At 35.4% G+C, this 22822-nt stretch overlaps 3 protein-coding genes across 5 annotated transcripts; all 3 read right to left on the reverse strand.

Annotated features, from left to right (window-relative positions):
* Positions 1-342: 342 nt before the first annotated feature.
* LOC103968023 (protein SEMI-ROLLED LEAF 2-like) lies at positions 343-11216 on the reverse strand. 3 transcript variants are annotated; one of them, XM_048576013.1, is made up of 20 exons: positions 11079-11216; positions 10562-10881; positions 8970-9044; positions 7837-7952; positions 7234-7348; positions 6984-7112; positions 6575-6622; positions 5500-5684; positions 5203-5399; positions 4800-5092; positions 4439-4588; positions 3837-4265; positions 3415-3564; positions 2566-2641; positions 2206-2333; positions 1755-1955; positions 1508-1648; positions 1201-1323; positions 835-1071; positions 343-720 (listed from the first exon to the last, which is right to left on the reverse strand). In XM_048576013.1, exons 2-20 carry the CDS (start codon positions 10706-10708, stop codon positions 556-558), a joined length of 3105 nt encoding a protein of 1034 aa, XP_048431970.1. In that variant the 5' UTR covers positions 10709-10881; positions 11079-11216; the 3' UTR covers positions 343-555. The 3 variants fall into 3 exon arrangements, with proteins under 3 accessions (XP_048431970.1, XP_048431971.1, XP_048431972.1); XM_048576014.1 differs by having other exon boundaries at positions 11098-11203; XM_048576015.1 differs by having other exon boundaries at positions 10602-11195.
* Positions 11217-13320: 2104 nt separating this feature from the next.
* On the reverse strand, positions 13321-15717 carry LOC103968026 (zinc finger AN1 and C2H2 domain-containing stress-associated protein 11). The gene is made up of 2 exons (XM_009381357.3): positions 15321-15717; positions 13321-14281 (listed from the first exon to the last, which is right to left on the reverse strand). Exons 1-2 carry the CDS (start codon positions 15417-15419, stop codon positions 13499-13501), a joined length of 882 nt encoding a protein of 293 aa, XP_009379632.2. The 5' UTR covers positions 15420-15717; the 3' UTR covers positions 13321-13498.
* A 642-nt stretch (positions 15718-16359) lies between these two features.
* LOC103968027 (polygalacturonase) lies at positions 16360-20892 on the reverse strand. Its single transcript, XM_009381358.3, has 9 exons — positions 20569-20892; positions 19513-19638; positions 19242-19409; positions 19104-19124; positions 17302-17509; positions 17145-17226; positions 16923-17031; positions 16712-16828; positions 16360-16614 (listed from the first exon to the last, which is right to left on the reverse strand). Exons 1-9 carry the CDS (start codon positions 20890-20892, stop codon positions 16360-16362), a joined length of 1410 nt encoding a protein of 469 aa, XP_009379633.2.
* Between the last annotated feature and the right edge of the window lie 1930 nt (positions 20893-22822).

Genomic DNA, 22822 nt, shown 5'->3' on the forward strand with positions numbered 1-22822 from the left:
ACTAATGAATCACCTTCAAGTTCAGACTTGCCATCATATAAAGACATGACTTTAAAAGTAATTTACATTTCCATCCGCACCAATTCATCTCTACCCCAAACATAAAACAGCACTATAAAATATTATCCTACCCCCTTAGTCTTTATACACACCAAATATAGGATATGATTAAGTCCAAGACAAGCCTATCCAGCCAGCTCAATCTGTAAAATTAGTCCAATTCGAGCCAATCTTGCGTAACAAACATCCTTTCAATAGCTTTGTTATGTTTGCCTCACAACTGCTAGTAAGAAAATGGTAAATGTTCCAAATAAAACACCCTATGAAGCTCCACAGTAACAATTAAAAGTGACAAATAATTTTTACCTTTTATGCATCAAATACATTGAATTAGTGTAATTGGAAAAAGGAAAAGAATGAAAGAATTGGAATGAAATTAAAGGGCCTAAAATGAAAAAGTTAAAAGCTAAAAGTAACAATAAATAGTTAAAGCTGGTATCCCTTGAGCTTCTTAAATTCACTAACCAATAATTTTCTTCCATCACTTGTATAGAATCAGCAACCTGCAGCTTTTAGGAAGTTATCATATGGACTCGACGCCGGTAGCCTGAAAGAGTGGGGATGATGCTGGTATTCGTTTACACACATCACTGAGGCACGGCCTGCGGTTGGGGGTGGATTGTATGAAGTGGCAGTGTCATCAACAAATGGATTTCCGCTCTGTATTGTCATTCAAGTTCACAGCTTTAGATTTAAAATACCAGCCAGAGTGTGTGCATGGTACTTGTACAGTACTAAGTATGCCTAATTTTGGTTAAAGCCAGAAAGCAGTACCCTATATGAGCCGAAGTCAGCATGGAAACCAGATGTTATCCATTTCGCATCATCATTATGATTTTGTAAAGACTGGTTCATCAAATACTCCTGCTTCTGTTGGGAGCTCATCAAATTCAACATCTTCTGCTGCTTTCCTATCAGGAGTGCCTCACAGTGCCCAGCCATTTCTTTGTATGGCACATCAGGTGCATTAGAGATCGACAGTCTTCCAACTTGATGTGCTGTCTCCAGGACCTGAGCACATAAAAACATTGTAATGGTGAACACTTCTCACTCTGAATCTTGCCCGTGAACAAACAACAGAAGACTATTTTTTTTTAAAAGCGATCAAACTAAATATAGAACATGCAATGGCTAACGTACAGATTCAATAAATTGATTGACGCTCAGAAGATTGGGAGAATCTGCAGAAAAATCTAAGTTGTTCTTTTGGCTATCAAATGAACCTGGAAAGGAATCATCATCCAATGAAAATATTGGAGCATCCTGCATTACAAGAATAAAACCATGAGTCCTGAGCTTTAAGAGAAAACTTGATGCTGACCACCTCTAACTGTGGTGTGGTGATAAGTACCTCCATTTCTTCCCTCTCAACGCTTATGTTTTAGTTGCTACACCCCCACACAACCAAAAAACAAAAACAAAAGTGAAAGCTATGAAGGGTACTTACCTCCTTCATAGATTTACTGTCTCGGGAATCAACCTGATATAACTTTTGCGGCGCATCCATACAGAACTGGGCTCCCAGTGGACATACATCATCAGGTAAGAATTCACTGAGCAGCTCCTCCCTTATAGTAGACAATTCGGCCTGCATAAATAGCTTGCTATTCATAATCCATGGTATAACACAAATGATTTCTTTTCCTGCACTATGAAAAGTCCAAAACACTTAAACAATCGGTATAAAAGCTTACATCTAACAATCTTTCCAAGCTCTTCACAACTTCAGAAGCAAAGAATTCCTTAGTTTGCTCTTCAGTAATATTTATCTCGGACAGAGATTTTAATGCCAGACGATCATCTTCTTCAGATCCATAAAGATGTCTGGGATGGTCCGGTCCAGTCTTAACAGCCTGTAACTTGCAATCTTCAACCAAACGCAGGAACGGATCAACCTGATTAAGTGTGTAAAGCTGTCAAAGCTATTTTATGTTTGATAGAGAAGTTTGATTATGGAAATCTCACATAAAAAGATACCAGTACATGGTTCACTTTCTTTAAGTCCTTCATGTCCTTAGAATTGATAAGTTTATGCAAAATGCGCATACATAAGCAAGTAGTTATTAAAGATAATTTGAAGCTTATGAGACCACAGGAAATTAACGAGGCAACCTATGGGAAACTTCACCTGAAAAAGCAACTTACTATTTTATCCACAAGTACTGCCTTGGCTCTACGAACAAGAGAAACAATATTGTATGCTTTTGATAGAAAGAGAATCATTGAAGTTGCCAGGGTAAAGAGGGACCTGCGACGCGATGGTGGCAGCACACCTGAAAAGATAGAGGGAAAGAGCTTGTTATGACATCCTAACAAATAAATTATTGACTATCCAGTCTATTACTTAACCAATGTTTTACTTTCTCATGTTTTCTTCTCTAACTAATATTTAACATTAGCAAATGAATTAACGAACAATTATATCTTATCATCATAAATGAAAACGCAAGCATAAAGCATATGCATTATGCATGCTCATTGGTTTCGACATACTGTGGGGCTCACCTCCTTCATTAAGAGATATGTTCCGCAAGGAAAATGCTAGCTGAAAACTTCGAACAAGAACCTCAATTCTGGAATTCTACAACAAAAGATAAACAACAATAAGAAGAGAGAAAACTAAACAAAAATAAGAAGAGAGAAAACAAGAATATAGAAGCAACAAAGATGAAGGAGTGACAAAATAATAGTGCCATTATCCGAGTATAGAACCGGAAAAAGTTCCCCAAGTCGTCTCTTTAAAATTCTGAATTCTCCATATACTTTAGAGTCAGAGTTTTCCCATGCTGACATTACCCTCAAAATTACAATGGCATAGGAGGTGGGAAGTGGGCTAAGAAGCTTATAAAGAAGTTAGCACCAGTTACGGAAGATTAAGACAATGTCTTGAGCTTCAAATAAGCAATGATCTAGGACGGTTTTGAGCGAATCTTAAAAATTATGTTATCATTTTTCATTTTTATTCTAGTGCAATTACATAATAATCAATTGTCAGAGGTTCCAGGGCATACAGTTGGAATTCATAGGGAAGATTGATCAACCTTTACTTGTGCCTCAATTCCTTCCAGGATTAAAATAAAAAAGTGATGACTAGGATGTAAAACAATCCACTAAATACACTCTGAAGAAGAAGAAAACTGGAAATGAACTAATTCCTGTAACATGTTAACTATTGCTCCAGCTAAATATTAAGCAATAACACGAAAGGATGCAATTTATCATGCAAATATGCTATCAACATCGGATGCCATTAAAATGAAAATGCCATCAGAAAGAATAGAAACTATTAGAAAAAAACATCACCAGCATATATAATAGAAGAGACTCATCAAGCAACATCACTCAAGCAATTACCTTGGCCCGAGAAAAAAGTACTACGAGGCTATGTGTGTGAGCAATTGCTTCATAGTTTTCAGGCATATTCCCAGGAGAGATGGATTGCACCCAAATTGATAAAAGCAAGAGAGTTATCTGGTGGCTGCTCAATCTGAGGGAATTAGCTTCCTGAGGTTTAACAAATAAAAACAGCTATTCACAATCAAATCAATGTTGCTAGACAACTATTGAACTCCAAAAGTCTAATTTTTTATGGAATGTGACAACAATGTATATCAAGCTAACATCCTCTCCCTCACGTACAGCCCCCTCCTGCACATGAGGGAGACAAACACATCGAGGCAGAGAGAACCATATGGCTGCACCCCTACGCTGCATCTTGCAAATAAAAAATAAAAGGGAGCAATGAGGAGAAGAGGTTGCAAACTGTTAAAACTCACAGGTTCCTTAATCGAATTGTTGACAGAATTTTCATTTATTGCTGAAGGTGCAGGAGAACTTTTCATGCTATACGTCCGACTATAAGAAGACCTCAATCTGCTCAGAATCCCACTATTGGTGCCTCCTTGTTCCCCATCAACAACAGAATTTTCATTATCCTCTTCACAGATACTATCTCGTGAAGAAATTTTCTCTCTCTTTAGCTTCTCAAATAGGGCAGCTGAAGAAGAAAAGACAGATACAGTTCTTGAGAGTGTCCTGGGAAAATTCAATGCCTTTTTTGACTCAGCATTAGGCAAGGAGCGACTAGGGCAAACTGAAGATGGAACAAGAACAACGGAAAAGATGCGATGGGCTCCAACACGTGTTTCATGGTCAGGATGGACCATAGCTGGGAGTAGTTGATGAATCAATGCCTCAGGAAAAGCCTAACGAAAGTGCGCAAGGCAAATAATTAAAAATTCTGTACACGACTAATCTCAAAATTTTGAAACAAGTACAAAACCATAAGTAAATTGCTTGCCTTGTTTTGATAGGACAAATAAGACTGAAAGAATCTCAAAATTTCAAATAAGTACACGACCCTAAGTAAATTACTCACCTTGTTTTGATAGGACAAATTTGGCAAGGAAGCTACAATTTGAGCAGTACGATAAACAGCAGAAATTGTTGTTCTGGCTATAACTGTTATGGTTGAGATATTCTCCAACATAACAGCCATTGCATCAAGGATTGGTCCTGGTTCTCCAACCTGTTAAAGAATGACAGCTTAGTTGTTGTACTTGTGATGGAGTAATTAACAATAAAAATTGATATCTGAACATATGGAAACTTATGACTCGCTAAACTATTTGCTATGATAAGAATTAACATTACAAGAAGCAATTATAGCTCAGAAAATTTTGTGATGGTGGAATTTTAGGCACAAAGTTAATTCAGTCAGTGTTACAGAAGAGTACCACCTTATATGATAACTGTACAAGGCACTTATCCACCGCTTCTCTAAAGCTTCTGTTCCATTTTATTACATCTGTTCCTAGATTAGCATCATCAAGCGAGCAGTGAATGCTCTTCCTTAAATGCCTCATGGCATCACTTACTGCACCAATTATTGCCACAGAGGACTCAACCTTGGCAAGTTGAGAAAGAGAGGAGGTGACCTCCACTATGTCGACCTGCATGTTGGGTTGTTTGAGGACATTTTTATGATCCAGATGCTTGATTAAAATGGAAAGCAAAACATGTGTACTTTGCCCTGCAACCAAAGACCGAAAGGCTGAATAAGTCTATCAATAGAAGAGCCTTTGTGGCTGAAACATCTGATAGGACCTAAAGATGAAGTATACAAAAGGTAAATTTAAATACCACAATCATCCATTAAAACTTGTATATCCTTGAGGACTGGGATAGCAAGACCATATTTGGGAGACCATAAGTTCCCAGTGTCGAAGTAACGGAACAAAGATTCCATTACACGCCTTATTGTTGTAGCCTCCTTGGCTAGTTTGGCCATGTTGTGCAGGCAAACCCTGGACCAAAAGCAGGGGTTCTTGGCATCTTCCCTATAGGATAATAAAACAAACATTAATAATTGAAATGAATTGGTCCATTGACAAAACAATGTAAAGCTGTCGACAAAATCTCATGCCAACAGAGACATACACTGTCACATTTAGATCGCCTTTGTCATCCACCAGGGTGCTCCAAGATTTAAGCCTAATGATGACATCTGGGGAAGAAGAAACATGTCCCTCATTACTTTGCAGTTCCTGCACCCACCGATTCTTAGAACCTTCAAGGTTCATTTTATTTAAGCCACCATAATTTTCCAAGACAACTGCAACAATCTGTATATTAACATGGAAAAAGACCAATGTCAAGAGGTTTAGGTAGCATTCGTTCTAGCTGCTTCAAAAGAATGACTTCGACAAGTAAATGAGTGATGAGTAACACAATCATAAAACTGAAGAACCAACTCAACCTGTAACCATTTTTCTTTTCACAATGTTATCATATATTCAATCAATTCAACCTGTAACATTAATTGAAATGGGTAGTCAAAGTTGGCAATCCCTCAGATTTAATATTGGCAATCAAAATGGAGCCTTAGGCTAGTCATAACTAATAAGTTCATAATTATGAAAAAAAATAAAAAAATTCTAGCAGGTAGAAAATTGTAACCATCTGAAAGATTGTGAAAAGAAAATTTGAAGGGGCAACTAAGGCCCATTCTGTAACCATTTCGTTTTTAGTTTTAGTTTTCAATTTTTTGTACTTGAGATATGGGGAAAGTATCTGGGGGAAAGGAGGGGATCCAGAAGAGTGGAGGAAGGATGGTGGGAGAGATGTCCAATAAATGTATAAGAGGTGGTGCACAAAATGAAAACTAAAAACCAACAACTATTTGAAGTTGTTCTCCCTATAAGATTTTGTTTTCATTCATTGTACTTTATTTCTTCCCCACCTTCCCACCACCCTTCTCCATCCCTCCTTTCTCCCCATAACTTTCCTCATGTCTCAAGCACAAAAAGTGAAAACTAACAACAAAAAATGAAATGGTTATCAAAAGGTCTTGAAGGTGTTAACATTTGATATTTACTGCAAAATTTTAAAGCATAAATAATAAATTTATAGTTGAGGTTGATCCAAAAAATTATATTCACATTTATCTTCTAGAACTATCAAAAGATTACTTCAAAATTTGGAACAAGATTTAAGAAACTTCAAATGTACTTACGTTATCGAACTCGACTGATATATGAGAGTTTTCACCCATAAACCAAACCTACAAAAGAAAATTTAGGAAACTCAGTTTCGCATGAGGGATATAGATTATGAGCTTTGAGAAAACATGATGTGGCGAGCATATATTTCCAACAGAGATATCATATTATTTCACTTTTAAGAGCTTCATCAGGCAAAGAATACAGAAAAGCACATAATTCATGGTAAAGGGGACAAATTTGCTAAGTTCAAGAAAAAGGGGAGACGGAAAAAAGAAAGAAAGATCAAACCAAAGTGTAATAAGAATCTCCCATAGCATGTTGCATTTTTGAATTTTGAATTTCACATGCATTTAACATGACATGAAGTTAATGCTAAGGTGTAGTGTTTAATTTATAACAGAAATAATATGAAAAGAGTACCATTGAAGCAAGGGCTTGGAGTGCAGCTGAACGTAGATTACTTGCCCTTTCATCTTCCCCTGGCTCTTGAGCTATCTGACAGAATTTTGGAATAAAGCCTTCTAAGTTGAACATATAAGTTCCATCCGTCTGCAAAAATCACAGAGATGGATTAAATTTGAAATTTTCTCCAGCCACGCTGGCTGGTGATAAATTAAAAGTGAAGCTTTGTATCTTGTAACTTACGATTAAGTGGTAAAAATTTACAAACCTGATTATTTACAAAGTTAAAAAGAGTCTGACATCCTATAATTTGCATTTCATCTTGCCGTGTTTGATCCAACAGTGTATGCATAATGCTGAGTAAGCTACTCGCAAAAAGAGGCCTAGGAAAATGTCACTGAACATATAAATTAACCATGTAATCACACAAAAATATGCATTTATATATATTTTATATATACACACCCACAAGCACAAATAAACAGAGAGCTTGAGAGAGAGAGAGAGAGAGAGAGAGAGAGAGAGAGAGAGAGAGAGAGGCTATTGTTGGTAGATTTATGCCATGTTATATGTTGCCAGAATGTGGATCAGGACCTCATGTTCAAACATATCATTCCAACTCAATAGTCCAAATTAACAGTCAAAAAGAGCAAATACTAGGGTTTGAAGTGTTGCTTATAGTTTTAGACCTTAGAGCTCAACTCTAAGCCCCAAATGGGACCATCATAAAATAAACTTTTCACTCTCTTTGAACAGTCAATACTGCTATTTGAAAAGTGTGAGGTCTCGTTCAAGATTCACTTGTGTGTGTGGGGGGGAGAGAGGGAGAGAGAGAGATATAGAACAAAAAATTAGATAAGGACGAACTCACATTTGCTCCTTACAAGAAATCAGCAATTTGTTGTAAATGCACATGACAATTTTTGCAGATTGAAAGTTCTCATTCCTCAATTCTTTGTAGCACCTTTGCTCAAGATAAGTTGTGATCTGCTTCCAAAATATTCAAATTTGGTCAGAAAAGAAAGAATAATTAACATTGTCTGTATATGGTACTTTTTCTTAAACTGATTTTCACAAAAATCTTCAAAATGCTACTCCTTCAAAATACTGTAATTCAAAAGACATTTCACTTCGTAGAAAAAAGGAAGCAAGGAAGGCTGAATTTTTATTGACAACAATCGCATAGTGAACCATATCACATATTTGTGGTGCAAGGAAAAGGTTTGATTCCATTGGTAACACCATTCAGAGAAATTAAGAAAACTATAAGAAGATTGAACCATTGCTGAAATTCAATATCAGAAATGATTTGAGAAACCTATTAGAAGGGTCAAAAATTCACATCATCGTGAACAAGGCGTTTTAGACATGGTAACATAGCCCCCAACAAACGCAAATAGACAAATGAACAAAAACATGTACGTTTGAGATCTTTGTAGTTTGTGACTTACTAATAACTACATCCATTTTTTTCTCTCAACTCTTTTGGCCAACTGACTTCCCAGTGTTTTCTCCCTTCTCTCTTCTTTAAACAAATTATCTATTGAGTTACGGTGATAATTGTTTTTTATTTTTATCATGAGTTAAGTTATATATGATGGACAAATATGGAAGGAGCTTCTTGAGGGAATTCTCAAATAAGGTTATTTCAGGGACATCCACTCCCCTTGTATTTTAGTGATCCAGCTCACCTTGTTTTATGTCTTCACTCAAGATTGTACTTGCAAAAATTACTCAAATCTGAAACCCTTAACCACTGAATTAAGTGGTGTCAATTTAGTGGTCTATTTTCTTGGCTACAACTAGATGTCTTAGTGGTAGCGGTTTTGTCTAATGTTTTGCAAGGATGACCTTTGAATGAAGAACTAAAACATAAGATGGTTCAAATCATCGAAATAAATTCCAGAGTGCGCTGCACAAGGTTCCACTCAGATAAGGTTACGTTTGGGATCCCTCAGATAAGGTTAAAATAAATTTTTAGGATTTACATAGTATAATTGATACCTTTGGAATTCGCAAAGGATTCTTGGCAACATATTCGCACAACTTTCCAATTTTCCGATCATTTGGTCCCTCTTCCTGTCAAAGGGAAAAGAATAAGTCCTGAAACTTGATAATGCAACATTCGCTAAGAAAGTGATTGCATTGATGTTAAAATTTCATAATCAACTTTAAGTTAACTAAACCAAATTTTAAATTTTTTTGCATGAGTATTGAGTATATGATGCTTAATTAATAGAACAATATTTCACAGAAAAGCCAGAATAGGGATACTTCATACTTTTAAGGGATGGAAAGAAACTAAATTTGATGGTGTCTAACCGGGATTTCCATCAAAGAACATGTGTTCTGACCAGAAAAACCCTAAAGGGAGTCACACAAACATACATTATTACATACTGTCCTGACAGGATTCTCCCTTGGGTGAGTAGAATAAAAAAAAAAAAAAAAAAAAAAAAAAAAAAAAGGTTTAATCAACTAGTATTTATCAACCAGAGAAAGAAGTAAATTCTTCTTAAGTGAGTCTGAAAGGCAAGAAGTACGGGAAGGGCTTTGAATTGTCAGGAAATAAAACATACAAATTCATCTACAAGGCATTGGTTGCATCAAGAAAAGGCAACCTACAATTTCTTTCTTGTATACCCAACTGAACCTCATTGTATAAGAATTGAATTCTCAAGAAAAATAAAAACCATGATGTAAATAAGAAGATAAAAACATTACACTGCCAACACATCATACATAAGGCCTACAGTTAATAACGACATGGTACACAACGATTACAATGCTCTGTTTTTAATTAGAGCCATAAACAACTTACTACACCGATAAGCAGTTCTTTCTAGGCCTCATTTCATCCTCGAATGGCAGACAACAATATGAGAAACTGGGCTTTCAATTGGCTACCATAGTCATAATCAGTTTCAACATTTGTTTACATGAGTGCTCTAAAGTTACGAAATACTCATTTTACTAGACAAAGATGCATATTACATAACTCTTAGCCTCATAAGGCATCCAACACTAGCAGATACTTAGTTTTTCGATTAGTTTTCAAAGCCATAATAAACTCAATATTTGTCGACATACAAAAACATATTAAATATATATGTAGGCTTATGAATACAAAATGGATGGGCAAGTAACTGTCAAATAATTCAAGTACTGGTTAGATGTTACCATGTTAAAATTTATGGTTTGGAGGAGTGATTGTATAAAGATTCAAGAACTTGGATGTCAAAACTCAGACAATTCAAACGATTCTTCAAACTCAATCTACTCAATCAGACTATGAAATGGATGGTAGCAAGTTAAAGAATTATCCTCTCAATTTCAGTTCACTTAGGAAATTCATTACTTTGATAGCCATGTCAAATGGTTGCATTTTCACAGCAGAATTCCATCATCCAGCAATGGACTACATATCTACCATTACATCAACACTTTTCCAAACCCACAAAATGCACATAGAGATGGCATATATTATCATCCACACAAGTCTCTTTACAAACGGTAAAACTATCTTAGGAAACAAGTAACGAATCGAATGCAAGCAACAAAAACCCATGTAGATAAAATACGAGAGCAGAATGAACCTGGTTACGAGGGAAAATGTCAGCAATGAGCTTCTTGTACCTCTTAACCGGCTGTCTAGACCTGGCTCGCAATGCCGGGCAGAAGAAGCAAAGGGTGCCACAGGCAGGCAACACTTGGCGCGAAATCACCCCCGAAACAGCGCTCATTGTCGAATACAAGATACATACAACTTTACACAAACAGGAAAAATGGGCTCCTCAGAACTTGGCCTTTCTTTCCCTTCCAAATCTATGAGAGGAAAACCTCACAATTTGGGTGTAGAGAAGGGAAAGAAAGGCTCGAAGCTGAGATGAGTACCTCTAAAATCGAACAAACCAGCCTGTGAGCAATTAACAAAATCTCAAAAATCCAATCAAAGCCTCAAAATTCAAGAACAATTCAATTCCCAATACAATTTTCCAATGTGGGTTTTCAAATTCAAGCAAAAGGGTATTCCAAAATCGCAAATACACATCGAAATTCGATCGCTTTGTATGGAATCGTGGCGATGAACGCCTTCAAAGAGCAGGAGGAGACCTGAGGCTGGAAAATCTACCTTATGCCATGCAGAAAATGTACCGGAATTCCAGCATATTCCACCGCGATTTCTTACGTGTCCTTCCCTTTTTCTGTTTTTGAATTTTTGAATTTATACTCCAAATAATATCCGTCCAGCCTGCACCTGCAGTTCTGGGACAATAACGTTTTAACGGCTCAATTTGTGGGTCCTAGGGATTTGGTAGATCTTTGGGGTCCATGCTGACGTGGATGCATTAGATTAAGATTCTGTGATCATAGATGTGCTCTCTGCTCTCTCGACGGTTAAATTTTTGAAAGCTTTAACGGATAAGTTTTTCGGTATTGTTTAGTTTAAAGAAAAATTATATTTTTATATTAAAATATTAATTTTGGTATTAATCACTTTATTTTTTATTTTATCTTTATCGTTAAAACTCAAAGTTTTCAAAACTCTTTCATTAGGTTTCCTAAAATTTTTTCATTTTTTGTTAACCGAAATTTTGACAGTCAATTTACCTAATTTCTTCCCTTTTTTTTTTTGTGTAAAAGGCTTACTTCGATAGAGGAAGGAAAAAACGGCTGGGGTACTATGATTTTGCATTTCTTGGGTAGAATATCGATCGAATCAAAAGGATGTCATATATTCATGTATTTTTAATATGATCTCTATCATGGAGTTTAGTTCCATGAATTTTGTTTTAGGCTATCTCTTATGAGCCGGAAAATTTAGAATAAAAAATCATATTTGACTCTAAATTTGTTATATCGCTCTTCAGTCCTTGAAAAAAAATTGATATTATATATGACTTTAGAGTCAAGTATGAAGTCATACTTGATTTAAGTTTAACTTTAGAGTTAAAAGGGGTTCTTCATTGAATTACACATAAAAGTAATTTTTATTTCAAAATTCTTAATTAAAAGGGAGTTCCTCATTCAAAGTATCTTGAAGGTGTATAAGATACTCATGAAAGAAACTGATCTGTCAAACTCACACAATATAGTAGGAAATGGACACCTTGTACTTATTCCTTTAATTCTCTAATCGTAAAATTTATTTTTTACTTCAACGTACTTTAAATTTTAGCTATTATTTAATTCAATTATAATCATCAAAATGATACCTTTTTTTAAAGAAAGAAACGATAGCGATTTTATCAAAAAGATTATGGAAGTTTGCAATTAATGCTCTTGAAGATCATCCTAAACTAATCCTCAAACCAACAAGAATCAAATTCAAAGTACGGGCTAACTTAGCTAATATGCAAGTCATCATGACTTGAAAACACAAAGTAAAATCACATGCATAAATAAATAGGATAGGATCAAAGGACAACAATATTGACAAACATTTTTTTCACTTCTTTTTAAATTTTAGATTTTATAACATATTTCTTTAGGTATTTGACCGTTTAATATTTGACTTAGTGACTTAAAAACACAAAGTAATACAAAAAAATGAAAAGGCCAACTACAACGATAACAAATAGATGAGGTTGGATGAGGAAGTTAGAGAAGAGAAAGTACAATTACGAGGTTGATTATTCAGCTTCTTTCCGAACGGAAGCACTCAAACGCCCGTTCCCTTTCACGTCTTTAACCGCCCGACACGCACTCAACAATAATCAGCGGGTCATGGCGCTTCACTTGGCTTGAAGATAAAAAGAAATTATTCAACCGGTCTGTCTAGTAGTATTTATGCTCATTTTAAAGTGAAGAGTCTTAAGTTTAACTTTTGTGTATAACGAGTTTGTTACTAAATTATTAAAGTTGGTCCAACATGCTGACTTAAAAAAAAAAAAAAAAAAGAGGAAAAAAATTGATGTTCTATAAGCATGGTTTAGAAATTCATTTTAAGTACGGTTCAAATCATGAAACTATACCGCAAAATAAGTCTTACAAAAATCTTAACTTAATGTTCTCATTAATTAGCCTTTGTCTGATTGTCATTGTCTTTTATTTGTTTAGAGATTGTCTCAAATTTGACTCACATGAATACGAGGATATTTTGTTATGTTAACACCTTATTTTGGCTAGCCCATTTTGGTAGCGTAATTTTGATAGGAATGAGTGATGCCGTTGTAACAGTAGCTTACTAAGTATACTATCATTTGTCAAAATAAAATATGAGAAATTATTTTTGCACGCTCTATTTTTCCTTCTGCAAACCCAAATTTATTTATGTCATTTCATCCTCTTTTGGTTTCTCAATACAAAAGCCAAAAGCAACATGGGTGTGGTGTGTTGAGAAAAATAATGCGTAGAAATCACTATCCCGAAAACATAATTGAACAATTTTGTATACAATTTTACAGCTTAAAACACAAGTAGGTCGACTGAATGCTTAAGAGATATATACACTTGCGATTTGTCAATGTGAACCGTGAAATGTATACCCAAAAGAAAATATAAGTAACAAATACTTTCTCCAAAAACGATACCTATGCTCTTGAAGTACCGCCGTGATCTCTCTCAACGTGCTCTACAAGTGCTACTGGATCACGAAATCCTTTACTACATTTAGGGCAGGCATCAATTGTCACCTTCTTCACCGCAGCAGCTCGGTTGCCACCCTTCTCATGGACTTTTTCTACGTGGTCTACTAGAGTGGTGACTGAGGAAAACTTAGCACCACACTGAGGACACACCTCACCCTGCCCGTTTCTACTCCCGCTGCTGCTGCTACTCTGCCCTGTTCCATCCTTTGCTATCTGCCACTTTTGGCTAAGTTCGCTACTCAGTTTTGCCACACTTGCTTCAGCTGAGGCTCGAAAAGATGAAGCTGCAGTAAGAAAGCTACTCCAATTCGGGGAGGATGCAGCAGGAGCATGATTCGGTTTTGACACTTCTTTCCTACTCCTACTTAAATAACCCAAAAAGGGAAATCCTGCTTCTGGTTTCCTGGGTCCAGGACACTTGTGATCAAGTCCAAATCGGTGCCTCAAACAGTGGTCTACCGTGCAATCCCTGCACTTGATTGTGTTGGAGAATGTTAAGATCTCCTTGCAGCCAGGGACAGGGCATTTTTTCTTCTTTGTGGCTTTCTCATAATTAGAAGGGTCGCAATCAGTGTTAACATGTCTCTCCCAAGTAATGTTTGGATCTTCATCGGGAATCAGATGAACTCCTTTGGCACAGAGGGGACAGATGACAACAGTGACATTTTTTCGGTCACCTTTCGGACAATTATGCTTAATGTAGCTTCTATGCTCCAAACAAAATACCTGCATAATGTCAGCTTGTGTGAGTACGAAGAATTGAATATTCTTGAGAAGCAGAAATAAGGCAGTTGAATGATAATCCACAATTAGGAAGATGGAAGATGGTAAAAAGATTGAAGACTATGCTATTGTATTAACCTAAGTAAATAAGACTTTTCTGACCTAAAAATATTGAAGTAAATAAGACTTTAGGAATCAAATGGAAAACATTCCAACCCCTAACTATCTTTGGTTAAATTTGGTCAAAAACTGCAAGATCTACGTGATGCATCACACCACCATTCCGGAAGAACGAGGGTGCAAAACATTTCACTTCCCTTTTACCATCAGTTTGTTAATTTCAAACACTTTCCACCGTCCTTCTTTTCTCCGAAACATACCACTTCTTAGAGTAATCTAAGAACATGAAGCTACAACATTCAATTTATTCCCAGCAAACAACTTTAGCACCTCGATATTTAACATCACATAAGTAAATATTCGGTAATGTACTTGGAATTCAGTTAAATCCAAACGTTGCACCATGCACGTCAATCTAACGTGAATCCGAAACAAACATTTATAGCAAAAGAAAAATACAGAGCAGGAATGAAATATCACCCTATAAAGATAAACAGTTTCAACTCAAGCAAACGCCAAGATCAGAAATTTATTGTAAGCTTCCAGACAACGTTGACAGAAAATTGTCAACCATTCAAATTTCGATAAGATAAATTTATTCCGGAATTTCATCCTTTCCTTTTCCAAGAAATACAAATTCATAATCCAATCCAATGTGCATTCACACCCATTGCGTTTTCTCAAGCAATCTGCCCCCTTCCACCACGCCCCCCCCCCCCCCCCGCGCCCGCGAATCACCAAAATTTGAAAATTTCCCTTCTTTTTGTCTGGGTAATTCTACTTTTCTCAGCAACCAAACAGAGGATAATCCCGATCCAAATAACTGGAATGCCTATTTCGAAACACAATGCACATTCAATATTTATATAATATGGACGTATATAATTTCACAAATGTGTGCATATAGAGAGAGAGAGAGAACCTGATGGCAGCTATCGCAGGTGAAGGGCAAGAAATCGATCTGCTGGCACTCGGCGACGTAGCAATGCCTACCCAGATCTGGAAATTCCGGAGTTCCCATTCAAATTTTGTATGTACAACACTAGAAGCTCCCCGCCAATAAACGAAACGTGCTGGAAATGTAGAATCGACGGGATTATGTAGTTCCGGGATTTGTTGAGAGACGCCGGAATCGGATTGTCCGAAGGTTTGGATGGGATTTTGGCTTCCGCGGATACAGAGAGAGACACCGAATCCGCGGAATCCCAAGTCCACGCCCGAGTTTTCTCCGAAGAGAAAAAAAGATGGTCGTGCAAATTGCCCCCCGGGAAATTTACTGGGAAACCAAAAGGACGAACAAAAACGGAAAAATGACCAAAAAAAAAAAAAAAAAAAAGAAGAAGAAGGAATTGGAGATTTGGGCTGGAATAAATGACAAAGCCAGTGTGTTTGGGCCCATGGGCTTTTAGCAAAACTAAATATGCGGACTCCCTTTATTGATGTGAAGGAGATATTTTCAGTGTACTCCACGTGATTTTGTATACATAGTATATAATAAAGAGAAGAGATACTAAAAATATATTTTTAGTTATATTATAACATATAATGTATTGGACAGTACATAAAAAAGTCTCAATGCAAAATCGTTTTGAATAAAATATGAGTTACATATTCTAGAAAGTACTCATGTGCAACAGTTAGCTCTAAAATATAGAATTATATAATTTTATTGATAGCTACACACACACAAGTGTATGCCTTGGAGGTCGTAACATAGTTACAATAAGGAAACTAATTAATCAAAGCATAATCTAAGAAGCTCTAAATTAATCCCTGGGTGATACTCCACCAACAGGTTTAGTCTACGTATGTATCAAATAAATGGATCCATGCATTATGATAATGCATGTTAATTATTATACTAGTACCGTCGAACTTTTGATACATATAATGTAAGGCAGGACAATAACAACACATATTAAGCCAGCTCAACACAGCCAGTACACTATAAGTGCTTGTGTTCATAGACATTGGCAAGTCTCATATTGCCCTTCTAATTTAGGACAAAGCGGGCAAACAACTCCTATGCTAGTCACATTAACATTGTTGCACAGAGCTTTAGCTGTTTTCCTTCCTTCGTGTTGGAGGTTAATATCTTGCAATATAATCCCCAGACAAGGGAAGCTCTTGCTGCAATCGAATTTTATAGCAATATCTGAAGCACTTGTTCCTTTGATGTTTTTGTACACCACATTTTTTACTTCAACCGCTGATCTCTGTGATTAATATTATTGAACCAATAGATACGTCATTTTCGATCAAGAAATTAAGCGATAGAAGTTGGTTTGGCCTCGCGGTATTTCTATGAATTACCTGTTCTTTGCACGGTTTCTTTCTGTCACAGTAATATTGGTCTATAAGTATGGGGTTGGTAACATTGTGCATTTCAATGTTTTGAAATCTGATTTTGCTTGCACTTCCTGACCCTCCCTGCATATATATATCACTTTGCTGGTTTTTTATGTACTTTGTACTCAAAGCTCAACAAGTACATCTAATTAATTGAAGTATTTTGAAACTCTACCTGCCACGTTTTGATCCGAACTCCATTTGTAGTTCCATAAAGTTTTGCTCCATTCACTGTAATATCCGAAACATATGCTGTTGAGTTTCCAGATCCCAAGCTTCCAATACTGAGGTTATTGTGAAAACCCTTTTGTCAGTCAGACCGACATATTACGTTTTCAAACTATCAATCGAGAATCCGTTAAAATAAATCCCAATAATAAATATTACAAAATTCAACCTGATACCATGGCCTGGTCCGCAGGTTATGTTCGAAGCTTGCACCAATTTGGATCCATTTACAATAGAAAGACAATCATCACCTAATTAATTAAACACAGCTAAATTATACATCATGAGTTCATATTATAGGACACTTGGATGTTTCTGTTAAGTACCTGTGGCTGTGACACAGCTTGTGATCAATATGTTTTGAGTGTCTGTAACATGAATTCCGTCGGTGTTGGGGCTTTTTTCTGGTGCAGTTATTGAGAGATTGGAAACTTCAACGTTCATGCATTTCTGGAAAGACACATGAATTTGTTGTGCATCTTGAATTTTCAGGTTCCTCACCATCAAATTCTTGCACTTATAGAAGGTGAGTGCCTGCAGCCAAAATACACGAGTAAAACTCATTCAGAAACATAGAAAAGAAAAATTGCTATCAAATACATGTAGAAAACCCATGCAAATACCCCCTTTTTTTGGCCTAAAAGCGGCTCCAATTCTATCTTAGGAAGTAATTTTTACATGCTTTTTTAACTTTTTGCTTTTTGTGACCTTTAAATTGAGCAAATTAAAAGAGAATCAAGTATCAGAATTAGGAAGAGACGTGTAAAAAGTGAAAAAGAGTGGGCAGAAATTACTCCCTCTATCTTATTTTAGAAAAAATAATTATGATTACTTTAATTTGAACTATATTTTACTGTACAATTTGTATTATATATACTACAAAGTGTTAACGTTCTATACAATACTGCTATTGGACCACTTTGATGCTCAGTTCTAATACAGATAGGTCCATGTAGAGAGGTGATTCATAATGTGCTGAATGAATGTGGTATGATAATTGAAACCTTGAATATCTTCTTTCCCACAACAGAAATCCCTTTTAAAAGAAACTGCAAAAACAAACAAAAAATGGCTGCAACTTTCTTCCCGCTAATTTTTGTGTTTACTACACTTGCAAATAAATTTCCATTCAGAATCACTTATATATAATTCTTGTAGTTAGTGAGGGAGTTAGGATTTCATGTGAGGGGGCCTCTCACATATATAGGTAATTTGAACTCAAAACATGAGAGATTGGAGTAATTTGCATGACCCTAAATTCAATAAAGAGAACTAAGAACATTGTATATGCCCAGAAACCCGAATATGAGGTAAAGAGTAAACAAGAATTTTTTGAAATATAAGTCAAAGCTAAAGAAAAGTTGATAGAATAAGGAGGGGAAGTGAAGAGTAGTGCACCACAATAAGAAAGTGGAGACGAAAGTGAGGATTGGATTGGAACGGAAAAGAGTTTATATAAACAACACACTTGAATTTTAAGGGTATTAGACTAATATGCAGCAATCTATTAGAATAGCAAGAAAAAAAGGCAGGATGGGTCAGAAACCATTCTAGTCCATTCGTGGCTCTGCCATGCTTACAGTTCTATGAATGTTTGTTTTTTAGTTAATATCTGATAATTGAAAAGAATTTCATCATATGTGTGTCCTTTTCCTTGTTTATTGAAGGGAATCCTAACTCAAGTTAGCCATTACAAAATACTTTTTAGCACTAATAACCATAAAAATTTCTTGCAAATATACTCCCAAACGTGTCTTCAAAAGAGAACATCTAGGTTTAAGTCTAAGCAAATGACCCAAATTAACAATAATACATGATATTTAAAAGTTGCATTTTTTGCTTTAATTAGGCAATATTGTTGATCAAGACTGAAGACCGCATGTAACAAATTAATTTACTATTTTATTAGCATATATATATATATATATGTGCGTGTGTGTGTGTGTTTTTTTTATTTTTTATTTATTTTTATAAACGATAATAGTAAGGGTTAAATTGTTAGTTGTTAGGGAAAGGGAGGTTGGTGGGGATCAAACCCGCACCAGAGTGTATAAGTATGATTGTTTTCCACCACTGTGGTAAAACGTCATTTGCTGTATGTGTATATCAAGGACATGAAGTTATATACCGTTGGTGCGTCCTTGCAGGGCTGCAAATCAATATTGAAACACATATAGTCAGCAATTAATTAACGAAGTACAAGTATCTAATTATAAACAGAATTAGGATATATATGATTTTGTTGTGTTGGTAATTAATAAAATACCTTAGATTGATCGGTTTTGCATGAATTTTGCCACCAATTTTTCCCATTGCCATTGATGGCTCCACCACCTTCAACCACCAAATTGGAAACATTGTCAAAGATAAGCCAGTGTCTACCATCTTTGCTGAAGTCAGATCGATCATCAGAAGCTATTAACGTTCCGAGAATCTGAAAGTTATCCAAATTTTAAATTGTTCAAATAAACCTAAACATAAATCTTAAGCTTCGAACGCTAGTCTACAACGTACAGTACATAATTTATATAACTCACCTGCACTGTAAGTTGAGATTTGCAAGGACCTGAAAATCGGATTGGTTTAATACGATACGTCTTCTTAGGCACCACCAGAACAGCTTCCTTAGATGAACAAGCTACCTTCCAAGCCTTCTCAAAAGCCTGGAAGAGCTCATATGTAAAGATTGACCAATTATTAGAGAAATTGTACGGTATGAAGAAAAGTTATAATCTAAACTACATATTAATAGAACCCTCATTATTGCCACTTAGTACTAAGGTTTAATGGTATTCCTCTTCACTTGTGAGTGAGAGTGAGGGGTCTTAGGTTTGATTCTCGCCAAAGGTGAATTTGAACCACATTATTGCTAGCCAATTGTGAAACTAAGTCCCCCCCCCTCCCCCTTAGTGTAAATAATATTGTTTGTTAAAAAAAAAAAAAAAAAAACTTTACTGACAACCAAAACCTTATGAAATTACCATTTTAACCCTCTAATTAAAACTGAATATGAAAAAAAAATATGGGCAGACTATAATTTCACACAACCAAAATTTTTTTTTTTTCAAAACCCCACCTATATATGATTCTAATATATCTCTAATTAAAAAATAAAAAATAAAAAATAAAGCTCTCTCCCCACTCCTACATTCTCTCTTCCTCTCTCCATCCATTAAAAAAAAAAAAAATCAGATTAATAAGAGATGTCGTAGAATAACCTATCATGGTTATTCACCTTTGGCTCCTTAATTACTCACGTTTAACGTTGTTATAACATGACGTTAATGGAGTCTTAAATGTAAGAATATATTTTTTTGGAACAAAGAATTACAAGAAAGGTAAGGCTGGTGAAAGTTATATTTGCAGTCTAATGTTACATAGTAATGGTAATTTTATAGTTAATAGCACGTAATGGAATTGTTATCACTGTAAGAAGTTTGATGTTTAGGTTGTGAACGTCCTATTGCATTGCAAGGCAGGTTGTTATGTGCTTACGTGATTACATTGCAAGGCAGGTTGTTATAGACTAACCCTATTATTTGCTATCTTCTTGTTATTATTACTACTATAATTATTTTTATGTAATTAATTACCTTTGTGTCATCAGTTTCTCCATCACCCTCAGCTCCAAAATCATAAACACTGACCGTCTCAGCCGAAGATGAAGTGCTGCTATCCACTTTATCGAAGCTCCTTAAGCATAGGACATCTGCACTTTCCTTTATCAAGCCCTTGAACAAGTCACTGCCATCGTCGATCGTGTTGAGGTACGATGGATACGCTTTGGAATCAAATTCAGATGCTTCGTCAACATTCTTGTCGATGAGTTGCTTCTCATGTAAACTGCTATAACATAAAACAAAGGAGGGAAGGGTGATGATAATGAATAGGATGAGTTCATTCTTCTGAGGAGCCATCCTACGTTTTCTTCTATTATATAATATGAGCATGCAATATATTAGATGTCCATTATGAGATCCAATATTTATAGAGACAGACACAAACTGATAAGTTGCATGCGTCGCTTTTTGATAGCCCCTCAAGTTATTGATGCTAATTTGTCTTTGGCAGTACTAGGGAACGGGAACCATAGCTACTAGATGCACGTAAATCCATGTATGATATGTTTATGAGTAATGCTACCCTTATTATATTTTTTATACTGTATTTGCATTACTTTTTTAATGGAAGTAGGGTCTACTATTGATTAAAAAAAGAAGTATGACTTATTAACACATGCGACATCTATTTCTACTAGAAACATAATATAAATGTGGTATAAAAATTACGATAAGAGTAGCATTTTTATATATTTAATCAAATCTTTCTTTCTTTCTGTACAACAAACATGACACTTGCTATACGATGTAAATTAGAGGAGATTTTTTTAGGTAATATAAATTTATCAAGAAACGACCATGAACGTACATAGGACAAAAATGTCCCAGAAAATTAGCATGCACATGCTAAAATAAATGACATGATTCAAACTTAAGATCTCTCACTTACAAATCAAGAAAAATATCACTAAACTGCAGTACGAAATTACACTTATTGAACTTTGAAAGGGCATGCATGGTTGACATTTCTTATAGGAAAAGGATCCTTGCCGGTTCCTTTTCCTAAGGATCCTAGGGATTTTGTGATCGTAACCCTTCATTGTACATCGTGCGGTACTATTTATATTTAATTTTAAATTTTAAATTTTGAAATGATTTCTAATCGCATGATGTACGATGAACGGTTATGATCACGCAATCTTTAGAATTCCCATGAAAGTGATGATCCTTTTCCTTTCTTATATATGGTGTTAGAATTCATCTGCCTAATTAAGTATTTAGATGTATAGATGTCTTGCAGACTCAGCACAACAGGGAGCTTATCTGTCATTTACGACCCTCAAACATCCAAGAAAAAGAAGATGTAGTCATCTTGGCACCACAAACATTTTCAAATTAAGGTACCCCAAAAGATGTACATTACGCTAACACGTCGTGCTCTCAAGACATACGTACATCGACATTGCAACTACTGACTCGACCCGTGTACCCTTTCTAAACTTCATATTTATTTTTATTTTGAAAATTATTATTAGCATTTCATAAATATTTTTCTACATTCCTTTTAAATGTATTTTTCTTTCTAATTATGAAAAATTTGAAATGTAAAATGAAATTTTTAGAGTGCCAACAACAATTTTCATTTATTTTTTTTAATCATAAAACAGCCTTACGGCTATATTACCAGCATGCAATGGCGAGAGTAATTTCTATACGACGGCAGTAGGATGTGCATAGTAACTAGATAACACTTGAATAAACGGTGACAATCAATTTAAAATACGTCGCACTTCACTAGGAAAAATTGAAATCAATGTTCCATTTGCTTTTAGATTATACGATTTCCAGAGCAACTAAACTGTCCGCCAAACAATAAAACCTAGTTTTAATATTAAATAGTTTATACACTTTAATATTAAATGACTATTTAGGCACATAAAATGTTTTAGATAAAATTCAGTTTTATGAATTTATTCTCAAGTTCAACCTGAGATTTCAAGAATCTTTTTCTTCATACTCTCACTCTATATTGTAGAACAAAGGAAGCCTAAAGACACAAATACTCACACTGATAAAGAAAAGGGGGAAAAAAAGGAGCTTATTTTGATGAATGAAACATAAAATCGGCTGTTTGAAGGCTCCATATGAAGTATAACTTCTTTTTTTCTTTTCATGTTGTATCAATTTTAATGATGCAATACGATTAGTGAAACTCTAAACCAGAAGATAAATTTTCAGTATATAATAACTACCAAACCTATGAAGATATTTCATTGGACGTCTACCT

Source organism: the organism of the source record quoted next, unplaced genomic scaffold (genome assembly GCF_019419815.1).
Source record: "Pyrus x bretschneideri cultivar Hongxiangsu unplaced genomic scaffold, Pyrus_bretschneideri_v1 Contig83, whole genome shotgun sequence".
Taxonomy (NCBI): domain Eukaryota; kingdom Viridiplantae; phylum Streptophyta; class Magnoliopsida; order Rosales; family Rosaceae; genus Pyrus; species Pyrus x bretschneideri.